Here is a 15,447-nt window from a genome sequence, read left to right as displayed (position 1 = left end):
TCTAGGACTTTGGGAGGCTGAGGCAGGCAGATCGCTTGAGCTCAGGAGTTCAAGACCAGTCTGGGCAACATGACGAAACCCCATTTTTACAAAAAAATACAAAAATTAGCCAGATGTGGTGATGCTCACCTGTAGTCCCAGCTACTTGGGAGGGTGAGGTGGGAGGATTGCTTGAGACTGGAAGGTTGAGGCTGCAGTGATCCTTGATTGTATCACTGCACTCCAGCCTGGGTGAAAATGAGACCCTGTCTCAGGCAGGTGGATCACCTGAGGTCAGGAGTTTTGAGACCAGCCTGGCCAACATGGTGAAACCTTGTATCTAGTAAAAATACAAAAATTAGCCAGGCATGGTGGCATGTGCCTGTAATCCCAGCTACTAGGGGGAGCTGAGGCAGGACTGCTTGAACCTGGGAGGCAGAGGTTAAAGTGAGCCGAGATCATGCCACTGCACTCCAGTCTGGGCAACAAACTGAGACTCCATCTCAAAAAAAAAAGGGGGGGTGGAAAGAATATTACAAGGAGCAAGATTAAGTAAGATGAAGACTGAAAAGAATCCACTGGAATTTGTGACATGGAGCTGATTATGTATCAAGTGCTGTTTTCAGCAGAACAACGGTAGTGGAAGACAACTAAAATGCTTGAGGAATAAGTAGGAAGTGAAGACATAAGACAGGAAAGTATAGCCAAGTTTCTATAAAGTTGTGAAAGCACAAGATATTTAAATTCTGATGAGGACACTCTAGTAAATAAAAAAAGAATAAAATACAAGAATAGGGTTAATTTTTATTTATTTTTAACAAGAATAGAGATACAGTGATTGCCAAGAAACACGGGAGACAAGAAAGACCTCGATCCCATTTTATACCATGTAAATGTAAAATCTATTCATATCTCATGGATTTTCTGTTGGGAAGTACCAACATACAGAAGCTGCTTAAGAAAGAGAATATATAATTCAATGCCTGCATCTCCCCTAAATTTTAGTTACTTGCACATTAAAATAATATTTAAGAAACACCCTAAAATTATTTAAGGAAGACAAATGCAATATTGTGAAGATCTCTGGGGAAAGAATCACCTACCCTTGGTCCTCTTCCTTTAATTTTCCTGCCAGATCTAGTAACTAAAAGTCGTCTCTGGTATGAAGCAGGCTGGGAGTTAGGTGGATTACTAGAAGGAAGCAAACAGAAAGTTAACACATTTTTCTAAAAACTTTTGTTGGCCGGACATGTTACTTTAATAAAAATGAATCTGGGCCGGGCGCGGTGGTTCATGCCTGTAATCCCAGCACTTTGGGAGGCTGAGGTGGGTGGATCATGAGGTCAGGAGATGGAGACCACCCTGGCTAACACAGTAAAACCCGGTCTCTACTAAAAATACAAAAAATTAGCTGGGCATGGTGGCTCAAGTGATCTGCCCACCTTGGCCTCCCAAAGTGCTGGGATTATAGGTGTGAGCCACTATGCCTGGCCAAGAATTTTATTACTTGTATTATGACAATGTATTTCTGATCATAACTAAGAAAAATATTTCAATATTCCTTTTTCTACTTTTGGACATAGTTATTATTATTATTATTATTATTATTATTATTATTATTTTTGAGACGGAGTCTCACTCTGTCACCCAGGCTGGAGTGCAGTGCCGTGATCTCAGCTCACTGCAAGCTCCGCCTCCCAGGTTTACTTATGCCATTCTCCTGCCTCAGCCTCCTGAGTAGCTGGGACTACAGGCGCCCGCCACCACACCCGGCTAATTTTTTGTATTTTTAGTAGAGATGGGGTTTCACCATGTTAGCCAGGATGGTCTCCATCTCCTGACCTCGTGATCTGCCCGCCTCAGCCTCCCAAAGTGCTGGGATTACAGGCGTGAGCCACTGCGCCCAGCCTGGACATAGTTATTAAAATGACTGATAAGGAACCATTAGCATTACAGATATTAATAATGTAGATTTACGTAGTAAGCTTTTTTCAGGATTTGAACATGACATCAATTTTTATTACAATGTTGTAAACCAAGTAAGGAAAACAGCAGTTTTTCCTATTAGACAAACTGAAAAACCAAGATTCTTACTTGCTTAAGAGTTTACTGTACACAAATAACACTATAAAACACTATCTTGTTTTACTGGTTAAACAGTATCTTGTTATTGGCTTGGAATGCTGCTTAACATCTCTTTTTTGTATTAGTGTTTATTATGTGTAACTTTACTTCAGAACCTACTTGTAATTTAAGTCAATTTCCCTTTCTAGTTATGTGGTTGGCAAAAAAGAACTTTGCGGAAGAACATTTTATAAAAAAGATTTCAATCTTGGGACAAGGTCACCAATTAAATCTTGTTTAAAATAAATAACTTTTTAAAAAGAAAAGTTCTATGGTAAACCATGTAAGGCAAAATATACACATTCACATACCACTCTCTTTCCCTTTCTCTCTCTCTGTTTTTCCTTTCCTTCTCATCAGCTTTAGGAGGACTTTTTCTCATTAGGAATCTATTTTCAGGTATAGGAGGGATCTCTTCTGGACGGACAGTAGACTGGGGTTGTGCTTCAAGATTTTCAGCTTCACTCTCACTAGATGCACTTGACAGACAGAAACACACAAAACAAGTTACAGTTGGTTATTATGTCCTTACGGAAGTATCCAATTGTTGGTATTTCTTTCCTTTATATCACTATAATATAAACATCCTGTCCTTACCAAAGATGTGATCGCATGGGAAAAATCTTCTATTCCTCTGACAAACCAACTAACCAATCAAAAAACAAACAAAACAAAACGTTTCGATTATCACACTCTCAAAAAATATTTTCCTACAAAATGGATAAAAAATATGAAACTATGTGAGCAATGCACTCTGATAAATTTAAAATACTTTAAAACATGGGTAAAGAAATTAATTGCATTTGAGCCATAGGCAGATGAAGACAAGTTTTAGTACAAACACAGATTATTTCAAACAAAATGGAAAAGAAAGTAAAATACACTGACATTATCTGCTTTCTATCCTTATGCTATCGTAAGAGCAAAGGGGACTGCTACTGAAAACAGGAAAAACAACTGGTGGTTTTCTGCAATTTTCATAAATCCCATAATCCTCCTACAAAACACACAAATCTGTAACACCAAAGCTGTATTATTTCATTGAGTACACAAAAAAATGAACTGATAGGTTTTGTTTCAAAAGAAAATGAACGTACCCAAAATTTAATCTATAGACTCTGGAATATCAAAAGTCCTACGCTCCATGCTATATTTCTCACTATTTTAACAGTTTCATATAATTGACCCAAAATCCTAACAGATTTACAGAAAGGAAATCAGAATATAAAGCTAGCATTAGAAAAGTAAAATTAAGACCTCTTCTTGCTTTTCTTTCGCTTTTTCTTTTCTTTCTTGTGTTTTCGGGAATTTTTCCGATGTTTCTTTTTTCTTTTCTTTGATTTCTCTTCAGTAGCACTTTCGGAATCAGAGGAATCAGAAGAGGACTGAGAATCACTTGAGCTATCTGAGTCACTAGATGAGGAGGAGGAAGATGATGATGATTTATGCCTTTTCTTTTCTTCTTTCTTAACTTTAATAAAAACAAAAAGGTTTTGATCAACAATTTTTAGACAAACTTTGTGGAAGGAGATTTAAATTTTCTGCAGATTCTCACTAAGTTCAGTATTTAGCACTTAGATCATCCAGCTATGTGAACTGGCAAGTACAGGAAAGGAGTCAAGACTCAGGATTAGAGTCCAGATCTCCAGAATTCACTGGTCAAAGTTTTATCTATTAATCCAAAGCACTTTAAAAAATAGGTGAGTCTAAAATGCTAAACTAATGTTAACAAACATCTGAATAAGAAATTTTTTTAAAAGCACAGAATAACAATGAAGAGTCCCATGTTCTAATCTTGTAGTTTTCCACTTTCCCTCTTATTATCAAGATTGGCAGAACTAGTGCAGGGAAATAACAGAAAAACTGCTTTACAGCAACATGGAGAGATAAGAAATGGATTTCACTGGCATGGGCTTATATTTCAATGCCCAAGCAGTCTTCTAATAATTAAGAAATTTAGCTCAAGAGGAGACTCATAACAGAGGGAAGTCAATTGCCCATGATGAATAGAATGTTTTGGGGACTCTACAAAAAGTCATTTTAAATTGAAATTTTATTTCAGTTAAGGAAGCAGTAACTTTAAAAAGGGTAAAAAAAACCTCAGAGTTTAAAGGATCAATTAATATAAATAAGTGAAGCTAGAAGGTGTAACATAACAAGAATTAGAAGAAGATACTACAAATTGGGAGGAGCTTGACCCATCTAAAGGTATACTCATTCAAATCATGGTGGATTTGAAGAGGCTAACTGGGGCCAAAGATGGGACAATATTGATATATACATGAGAACTACAATAAATTGAGATATATCAGATGATATTAGAAATACATTAGTTCACAGTGATACTCATAAAGTATAAAGCATTTATCTTGCCTTTGTGGTACAAACTGCACCACTGGCTAATGAAATGGATGAAGGGAAATAGCTCTTTGTCAGAAGCATTCCAGGAATAAATGAAAAAGAAATCATAGTGTTAAAATATCATTGTTTTACAACTTCTTGTGAGGCACTGATAACCCATGGCTGCTGCAAAACACAGAGACAACTTGTCCTGTGTGACTCCTGTTTTCATTAAAAGGAATTTCAAGTCACAACTGCATCTGATCAACATTACATAACACAGTAAGGACTCAATTAGTAAAATCCAGTATGTTCAATTATAGAAAATGCTACATGACAAATGACCTACCTTTTTTGAGAAATACATTTCAAGGAAACATAAAACAAGATGGTGAGGGAATTTATTAAAAAACAAAACACAACTTACAAGACCAATTTCAATGTCTGAACTTCATTTGGATTGATTCACACAGCAAAAAATTAATTAACATTAACGAAACAATTACAATCTGAACACTGTCAGGATTTTTTATATTTAGGAATGTGTATGTGTGTATCATTATGGTATTGTTTTTAAGAATCATCTTTTAGAAATAACATTTATTGATAAAATAATATGCCTGGAATTTGTTTCAAAATAATAGGAAAGGGAAAAGTGGCTAATGATGGGTAAAACAAGATTGGCCATAAATAAACTCCTGAAGCTAGCTAAAGAAAAAGTGTTATATTATTTTATTCACTTGTGTATAAATTAATATGTTCCACAATAAAAAGTCAAGGAAAACAAAGAAAATATATCTTTGGATTATCTGTTGGTTGTTTGGTTACAGAACCTTAGTTGAAAGGGTTAACAGCTGATTTGTGACCTTTCCTTTAGCCCCACCTTAGCCTCAGGAACATCTGAATTTGGTATTTGGAAAATTTATCCTTGCCTTTTTTTTTTTTTTTTGGAGACAGGGTCTTGCTCTGTTGCCCAGGCTAGAGTGCAGACCATAGCTCACTGCAGTCTTGACCTTCCGGGCTCAAGTGATACTTCTGTCTTGGCCTCCTGAGTAACTGGGAACACAGGTATATGCCACCATGCCCTGCTAATTTTTTTAATTTTTATTTTTGTAGAGACAAGTTCTCCCCATGTTGCCTAGGCTAGTCTCGAACTCCTGGGCTCAAGGGATCCTCCTGTCTCAACCTCCGTAAGTGTTGGGATTACAGGTGTGGGCTACCATGCCTAACCTTGTTTATTTATGAAGATGGGGTCTTGCTATGTTGCACAGGCTGGCCTCAAACTCCTGGGCTCTAGTAATCCTCTTTCTCTCAGTCTCCTGAGTAGCTAGGACTACAGGCACATGTGCTGCTGTGCCTGAATCATCCTGGAAATTTGTAACTGATAATTTACAGGAATATACTAAACCCAAGATACATGAAAATCTGGCTGAAGTTACTTGTACTTGACCAAGGACTTCCGGTTCACTGTGCAGACTGCTTTTCCAGTACTGATGAGATGTTGCTGCACTTGAGAATGGGAACAAGGTATAAAAGCTGAAGAGACCGTAGATGTAATGGCTTCACTGAACTAAGATAATCCTTCCTTACCCAGTTATGTTTCTAAGGAACAGGTACATTATCAAGTGTGAGATGTTTGGGATATACGCAAGCTGTGCCTGGAAATCATGACAGCGCCTCTATGCTGTTGATGTACCAGCCATGCCGTTTCCTGCCGTATATCCTTTCTTAAGGGTAAGTAACCTTAGTGCCTGGTGAAGCTAATTTTGTCTCACGAGCCCAACTGTTAACCTGAATCCAATACCTATGCTGCTGGTGAGACAGAGTGGGTATGAAAAAACATATAACCTGAAAAATCTACTTATATATGCTAAACTAATAAACCTGAGGGATTTGCAGGGGGAAAAAATCAAATTTTAAGGAAATCTAACACAGAAAATAAATTCACAATGAAATAAAAACATAAAATTGTGCAAGCAAAATAAAAATACTACACTTAAACATAAAATATACTTGTTAAAATATGGTAACTCTTTACCCCACAATTAAAAAAGCTTTAATCACCAGTCTGATTTCTATTTATTTTGCACTGAGATTCTTTCCTATGAGAAATACATCACAGTTGATTTACTTTAAAAGCAAGCCCATTTAGTGTTTGAAATTAAAAAAAAAAAAAAGCAAGCCCACTGGCTAGGGGCATGGCTTCTCATGCCTGTAATTCCAGCACTTTGGGAGGCTGAGCAGGGAGAATCACTTAAGCCTAGGAGGTCGAGGCTGCAGTGAGCCATGATCGCACCACTGCATTCTAGCCTGGGGAACAAAGTGAGAACCTGTCTCCAAAACAACAACAACAAAACACCATACCACACAACAGCAAGCCCACTTACCAAGTGTATTAAATACATTTCATAAACAATTATTTAATTTACATATCACTTTTGAAGAAAACATTCTAGTGAAGCAAGATAACATGATAAAATGAAAAGTCTGGGTGCAGTGGCTCATGCCTGTAATCCCACCACTTTGGGAGGCCAAGGCTAGTGGATCGGTTGAGGTCAGGAGTTCGAGACCAGCCTGGCCAACATGGCAAAACTGTCTCTACTAAAAATACAAAAATTAGCCAAGTGTGGTGGTGCACACGCGTAATCCCAGCTACTAGGGAGGCTGAGGTACGAGAATCGCTTGAACCCCAAAGGTGGAGATTGCAGTAAGCCAAGATTGCACCACTGCAATCCAGCCTGGGAGACAAAGCAAGACTCCTCCTCAAAGTAAATAAATGAAATGGAAGGCCAGAAAGAGATTTATAACTGTTTTTATAGGAATATAATCTGCCCGATAATCAGAAAACATTAACTATAAGAGGAAAATAGGCCAGGCATGGTGGTGGCTCACACCTGTAATCCTAGCACTTTGGGACACCAAAGCAGGCAGATCACTTGAAGCCAGGAGTTCGAGACCAGCCTGGCCAACATGGTGAAACCCCGCCTCCACTAGAGATACAAAAATTAACCAGCCATGGTGATGGGCGCCTGTAGTTCCAGCTACTCAGAAGGCTGAGGCATGAGAATCACTTGAACCTAGGAGGCAGAGGTTGCAGTGAGCCGAGATTGCACCACCGCACTCCAGCCTGGGCAACAGAGTGAGACTCCGTCCCGATTTAACAAATAAAAAAGCTCTAAGATTAAAAAGTTCAGTGGAGAGTGGTGGCTCACGCCTATAATCCCAGCACTTTGGAAGGCCAAAGCAGGCAGAACACCTGAAGTCAGGAGTTCGAGACCAGCCTGGCCCACATGGTGAACCCGTCTCTACTAAAAATACAAAAATTAGCTGAGTATGGTAGAGGGTACCTGTAATCCCAGCTACTCGGGAGGCTGAGGCAGAGAATCTCTTGAACTGGGAGGCGGAGGTTGCAGTGAGCTGAGATTGCGTCACTGCACTCCAGCCTGGGAGACAGATTGAGACTCCGTTCCAAAAAAATAAAAAATAAAAAGTTCCTCTCTTTTGATATTTGACAAATTTAATTTACGTTCCTTTTTGTATAAGTCTGCTCAGAAAAAAAATGAGAGAAAATAATTGAGAAAGAGATGGCATTAAAGGACAGAAGGGTAAAAAGGCAAAAAATTGGGAGATATCACAATATCAATATTGATTCTGTAAGACTGTGGCTTGAGTTTCAGAATGTGTGTTAACCTAAATTTTAAAATATGATTAAGGCATATTGAGAATATGATTGAAACTGTATCCTTCTCAAAGTCACAAGTATTATTTAACTTAACAGTATACCGATATACATAGTCAACGTAATGTCAGAACATGGAGATGAAGAGCCATGGTCCCTAGTACTGATCCGTGGCCTGTTAGGAACCAGGTCACACAGCAGAAGGTGAGTGGCAGGCAAGCAAGCCTTACCACTGGAGCTCCACCTCCTGTCAGATCAGTGACAGCATTAGATTTTCAGAGGAGCACAAACCCTATTGTGAACTGTGCATACGAGGGATCTAAGCTGAGCACTCCTTATTAAACGCTTATGCCTGATGATCTGAGGTGGAACAGTTTCATCCTGAAACCATCCCCTAAACCCTGATGAAATAAAGACATTTTCAGAAAACTAGAATAATTTGTCACCAGTAGACCTAACCTTAAAAAAAAAAAATTGGTTAAAGGAAGTTCTCCAAAGAGAAAGGAAATAGCAGGAGGAGGCTTGAACTTCAGAAAGGAAGAATAAAAGAATGGTAAATAATAGGCGGTAAAGGAATCAACAATCGGTTCATATAAAAAGAAACATAAATAGCTCTTAAGGAGACACTAACACCACACTCCTCAGAGAAATGCTAATTGAAACTAGCATTTGTTAAAAAAAAATCCATTAGGCTGGCAAAGGTGAAAGAGTTTACAATAATACGTAGTTTTATACAGGGTGTAGGGCAACTTATCCTCTTATATTCTGGTAGCAGTGTCTACCAAATTACAAATGCACGACCTCTGTAAACTGGCAATTCCATTTCTAGGAAATTCATTCTACAAGACCAACATTCACACACACGTGGAATAATGTACAAAATGTGAGAATGGAAACTCATGGAAAGAGATTTTCACAGATTATCCTTTTATACTTTCTAAATTTCGAACCAAATAAATGTATTAAAATTTTAAAACTAGGGTACAAAGTTTCAGTTAAGACAGGAAGAATAAGTTTGTTGAGATCTATTTTCATAGCATGGTGAGAACAGTTAATAATAATGTATTGTACATTTCAAAATTCCTGAGATAATAAGTTTCAAATTTCTGACCACAAAAATAGTATTTGAGGTGACAGCTATGTTAAATAGCTTGATTTAATCATTCTGCATTGTATACATGTATCATAACATCACGCTGTATACCATAAATATATACAATAATTTCTCAGTTATAATATTTTCAAATTAAAATTTTAAATTCCGAATACGGCAACAGTTGTTTTCAGCTGACTCTTCAAAAAACCTACTTCCAGCTGGGCGCAGTGGCTCATGCCTGTAATCCCAGCACTCTGGGAGGCCGAGGTGGGCAGATCACGAAGTCAGAAGATCAAGACCATCCTGGCTAACATGGTGAAACCCCATCTCTACTAAAAATACAAAAAGAAATTAGCTGGGCGTGGTGGTGGGCACCTGTAGTCCTAGCTACTCAGGAGGCTGAGGCAGGAGAATCGCGTGAACCAGGGAGGTGGAGCTTGCAGTGAGCCGAGAACGCACCACTGCACTTCAGCCTGGGTGACAGAGCCAGACTCCATCTCAAAAACAAACAAACAAAACCCTACTTCCTAACTACTTACACAAAATTGATTTCAGCGTTTCTTTTACAAGCATGTAAGTATCCTTAAGGTAAAATGAAATAGTACTAAAAGCAAAAACCACAATGCAAGTTAAGAATCATAATGGATGAAAAAGAATTACAAAGAGTAATAACACTTTCAACTTGGGCCATTTCTGGTTAATTAGTTTAGATTACGCAGTTTGCTTATTATTAAGTAGAATGATTTCCCAAACTTCTTCACTGACCTTTACTTGGGGGTATGGTGTGATGTAACCTTATCAATTAGTCATTTAACTTACTAGTATAATATTAAGGTTAAAAACCAAATTCCATAGCTCATACCTGTAATCCCAGCACTTTGGGAGGTCAAGTTAGAAGGATCGCTTGAACCAGGAATTTGAGACCTGCCTGGGCAACATAGCGAGACCTTGTCTCCACCAAAACTACAAAAATTAGCCAGGTGTGGCAATGCACACCTGTAGTCCCAGCTATTTGGAAGGCTGAGGTGGGAGAATTGACTGAACCCAGGAGTTCGAGGTTGCAGTGAACTATGACTGCACCACTGCACTCCAGCCTGGCAACAGAGCAAGACAGTCTCAAAAAAACAAAACAAAACCAGAAATAACTCCAGAATATTTTATTCGTAAAAACCTAACGTAAGAAAATGCTGCTTTGTTTTTTATTTGAGACCCACAGATTTTACACCAATAAATTTCACCTGAAATCTTGAAAATGAAGGAAATTCTGAAATCACCATCAAAATAAGATTTGAAATAAAGAACAAAAGTATTCCTAAAATGGTCTTTAGACAATTTCATTTCACATTATGGGTTGCATCTCCTAAACCGTTTCTAAGTTTAACATCTCACTATTTTCCAATAAAAGTGCCAAAATTACTTTCAGAATAAGGACACTGAAATGGGACCCTGTCACCATAGAAATGAATCTCTAGTGTTCCTCTTCACTTGTCTCCTGAGTACAAGATTCACCAGCTGCTTCCTCTATTGTGCTATTTGTTCTGTATTGTCAGGCAATCTGCCTCCTGCCATTTCTTCTCATACAACTACTTACCACCATGTTGCCACAACTCTGTTCTTGTGTTTCTGTGTACTATGTAACATAGCAATCCTCTCATCTCTTAGTTTCATTATTGGTACGCTAAGCTTGTGGGAGTTATGTATATCCTACTTCTCAAGGTCATTGCCAAAATCTGATTTTTCACACAAAAAACTTGCAACCTCCGGCATAAATGGGTTAACAACTGCAGTGAACTCTGAATTGAACTGCATGATCTGAGGTCACGTCAGCTCCTGAAAAACTAGGAAATATCTTAATTAAGGTACTGGTCTGTGTTCTATCCTCCACTCTGACTTTTGACAGCCCTTTGCTGAGCCTCTACAGGGGATGCAGCTTTTATTAGCTTCCAGTGTTCCATCTCTGCATCTGCTGGAAGGTTTTTCTCCTTGACTTTGAATTTTCTCTGGCACTCAAATAGTCACAAAAAGAAGGATCTCCAATCTCAAAATTGCAAAGAGAGAAAGGCCCAGGAAGATTGATTGCCCAGACTCACCAAGAACACATATAGATGGACCAAGACTGTCAGATTTCTTCAGAAGTCTTTTTGTTTTCTTTCAGGAAGTTAAAAAAAAAACAGGTGTAAATCTCTCATACAAGGTTTTAAATATAATGATGATAAATACCACAGTGTTACAATGCTTTTTGACTGTTCCCAATTAATTAAGAAGGCCATCAAACTTACTAAGTGGATGTAAGATATAGCTCTGCTTATATATAAGATGCATGACAAAATCTACTCTGACCAATGTTCTGAATGGTAACTGAAGGATTATGGAATAACAGGGGCCCAAGTGTGTTTTCAAACTAAAGATCTTTTCCTCTTTTCACAGTGTGATTCAGAACAGAGTAGCCATTGGAAGTCTGGCTCAAAACAAATCTGACCTTTTAGAAACTCCTGGGCAGATACATATTAATAAAGGGCCAAATCTCAGATTGCTGAAACTGATAAGGGCAAGGTATGCTAGGTTAGCATGAGTTTGAGGGACATACAGTTGGATGTTACATCAACTTTTAGCACAACTTCCTGGCCCCAATGGCATGGGCAAAACCATCATTTATTTCTTCAGATGACAATGCATTATAAAGATGTAAGTAATATATAAAGAGCTACATTCATTTACTTCCTCCTTTAGGCAAATATTCAAGTACTGCCCTTTTAGTACCAAAAGAATCTTTACAACAAATTTATCAGAGAGTCTATGATTACTGTTTATGGTTTAAAATGCAAACTTCTTTTTTTTTATTTTTAGTAGAGACAGGGTTTCACCATGTTGGCCAGGCTGGTCTCGACCTCCTGACCTCAAGTGATCCGTCCACCTCGGCCTCCCAAGGTGTTGGGATTACAGGCGTAAGCCAGAGCCTGGCCAAAAACTCTTTTATTACCTCAATCTCTTTCTGAACATATAAACCATGCAGCATCCTTAACTTTATTTATTTATATATTTTTTAGAGATGGGGCCTTGTTGTGTCACCCAGGCTACAGCCTCGAACTCCTGGGCTAAAGTGATCCTCCTGCCTCAGCCTCCCAAGTAGCAGGGACTACACATGGTTAATTAAAAAAAAAATTTTTTTTTTTTTGGTAGAGAAGAGTCCCACAATGTTGCCCAGACTGGTCTGAAACTCCTGGGCTCAAGCGATCCTCCTGCTTCAGTCTCACAAAGTGCTGGGATTACAGGTGTCAGCCACCGTGCCTGGCCACTTAACTTTTATAAGGAGGCAACAGATCCTAACACAAGTGTCCTTAAAGACTAAAATATTAAAAAAAAAAAAAAAAAAAAATCAGTTGTCAAGTAGAGAATAAATGATGAAGATTTTCTAGATGACTTGGGAAGAATAATGCCTTAACCTAAAATATTCCTACTGTACTAAAAACACTCTAAAGTTTAAACATCAGTAGGTTCAGGGTTTAGAGTAACAAACATCATTACAGATTTTTTTTATTTTTAGTATTTTTTAATGTAAATAATTGCATTTGTAGAATATTACTCGAAGATTCTCAACATCTTGTTTTTTACTGAATCTTCAAGAAAAAAGGCATACATTACACCTGTTGTTTGTAAATAAGGACAGCCAGTCTCATGTACATCAAGAAATCCCATGAGCTGAAGCATACATCTGCAATAATTTATTGCAATAACTTACCTGCGAATATTTATTTGACATCACATGGAAGAAAATAAAATTAGCAGACTCAAAATGGAATGCAGACAAAAAAATTTTTTTTAAATAATCATTTTGCCTTCTCCATGCCCATCTCGGATGTTTTAAAATTAAAACAAAACAAAATGTACCTGTTTCTAAATATTATAGAGGAAATCAGTGTACCTAGAAGGTGAGATGAGAATCATCCACTTAGGGCAATTCTTAAGAAATTTTAAGGACATTTAAACTTTAATGAGTCAGTAACATATAACAGAAAAAGTTCTAATTCTCGAACTTGGGTTTGAGGTCTCTTTTCCTGACACAGTAAAGAACTTAATCTTCTTGACTATCTTTGTCTGTAAAATAGGGATATGTAATACTATAGAGTTACTGTGAGAATCAGAAAGCATTACAGATGACTCTCACATGTGCTAACTCTAAGAAACTAATTACTGATATTATTATTCCCTAGATTAGTAAGAACAGAGTCAGTTTAAGGTTTTACTACTTTCTATACAGGTTTGAAGGTAATCTCACTCCATTACTTTTAGAATGTCAAGCCCATTATCTGTAATAAAATAGTATCAGCCACATATTTCAAATATAAAGACGTAAAATATTTAAAGTTCTTACCATTTCAGACAATATATCAAATTAGTCATGTTAGCATCAAATGGTCTCGTCTAAATAAAAGAAGTTTCTCAAACATGTAGGATGCTTCTGAATCTAAGTAGTGCTTAAAGAAAAAATAATTTATTCCCTTAAAGTTTCCTAATCTATCTTCCTCTCTTGAATTGCCATCTAGCCCCAGAGTCTCTTCCTCTAGAGTATTTATTTACTAGGTTATTTAGACAACTACAGTTAAAAAACAAACAAAAAACAACAACAACAAAAACTCAGTGGAAGCAAAAGGGCAAATTATTGCAAATTAATAATCAGAAAAAGTTAACTGACTTCATGGTAAATGAAGAAAATGAGAAGTAGGATAAAACAGTTAAAAAAACAAAATTGCCAAGAACACACAATGGGAAAAGGACAGTCTCTTCAATAAACGGTGTTGGAACAACTAGATATCCACATGTAAAAAAATAAAATCAGACCCTTATAATGCATATAAAAATCAACTAAAAATGGTTTAATGACTTAAACATAAGACTTGCAACTGTAAAACCACTAAAAGAAAACACACGGAAAAAGCTCCATGACATTGGTTTGGGCAATGATTTTTCTGGATATGACCCCAAAACCACAGGCAACAAAAAGCAAAAATAAGACAAATGGGATAACATCAAACTAACAGGGTTCCGCACAGCCAAAGAAACAATCAACAGAGTGAAGATACAACCTCTGGAATGGGAGAAAATATTTGCAAACCATACATCTGACAATGGGTTAATATCCAAAATACATAAGGAATGCAAACAACTCATCAGCAAGAAAACAACCTGATTTAAAAATGGGAAAAGAATCTGAAGAGATATTTCTCAAACGAAGACATACAAATGGCCAACAGGTATATGGCAAAAATGCTCAATGTCACTAAACATCAAAGGAATGCAAATTAAAACTACATTGAGATAGCACTTCACACCTGTTACAATGGCTATTATAAAAAAAAAAAGAAAACAAGGGAGAGGATGTGAAGAAAAGGACACTCTTGTAAACTGTTGGTGGGAATGTAAATCGGTACAGCCATTATTAGAAAACCGAATGAAGTCTCCTCAAAAAATCAAAAACAGAAAGAGGGCATTACATAACGGTAAAGGGATCAATGCAATAAGAAGAGATAACTATCCTAAATATATATGCACCAATACAGGAGCACCCAGATTCATAAAGCAAGTTCTAAGAGACCTACAAAGAGACTTAGACTCCCACACAATAATAGTGGGAGACTTTAACACCCCACTGTCAATATTAGACAGATCAATGAGACCGAAAATTAACAAGGATATTCAGGATTTCAACTCAGCTCTGGTCCAAGTGGACCTAATAGACATCTACAGAACTCTCCACCCCAAATCAACAGAATATACATTCTTCTCAGCACCACATTGCACTTATTCTAAAATTGACCACATAATTGGAAGTAAAACACTCCTCATCAAGTGCAAAAGAATGGAAATCCTAACAGTCAAGTCTCTCAGACCACAGTGCAATCAAATTGGAACTCAAGATTAAGAAACTCACTCAAAACCGCACAATTACATGGAAACCGAACAACCTGCTCCTAAATGACTACTGGGTAAATAACGAAATTATTATAAGTTCTTTGAAACCAATGAGAACAAAGACACAACGTACCAGAATCTCTGGGACACAGCTAAAGTAGTGTTTCGAGGGAAATTTATAGCACTAAATGCCCACAAGAGAAAGCAGGAAAGATCTAAAATGGACACCCTAACATCACAATTAAAAGAACTAGAGAAGCAAGAGCAAACAAATTTCAAAAGCTAGCAGAAGCTAGCAGAAGACGAGAAATACCTAAGA

General features: G+C 37.3%; 1 protein-coding gene across 4 annotated transcripts in view; it reads right to left on the bottom strand.

Annotated features, from left to right (window-relative positions):
- PPIG (peptidylprolyl isomerase G) overlaps nucleotides 1-15,447 on the bottom strand; it is a 53,460-nt gene that overhangs the window by 3,411 nt on the left and 34,602 nt on the right. For all 4 annotated transcript variants that reach the window (XM_003824293.5, XM_008978042.4, XM_008978041.6 and 1 more), the window contains 3 exons: nucleotides 3,361-3,574; nucleotides 2,415-2,582; nucleotides 1,083-1,170 (listed from right to left, as the gene is read on the bottom strand). In XM_003824293.5, the coding sequence (XP_003824341.1) occupies nucleotides 1,083-1,170; nucleotides 2,415-2,582; nucleotides 3,361-3,574 (470 nt within the window). The remainder of the gene's footprint in view (nucleotides 1-1,082; nucleotides 1,171-2,414; nucleotides 2,583-3,360; nucleotides 3,575-15,447) is intronic.

This window comes from Pan paniscus, chromosome 13 (genome assembly GCF_029289425.2).
Source record: "Pan paniscus chromosome 13, NHGRI_mPanPan1-v2.0_pri, whole genome shotgun sequence".
Lineage (NCBI taxonomy): Eukaryota > Metazoa > Chordata > Mammalia > Primates > Hominidae > Pan > Pan paniscus.
The sequence above is the reverse complement of the archived record's forward strand: the minus strand, read 5'-3'. Positions and strand labels throughout refer to the sequence as shown.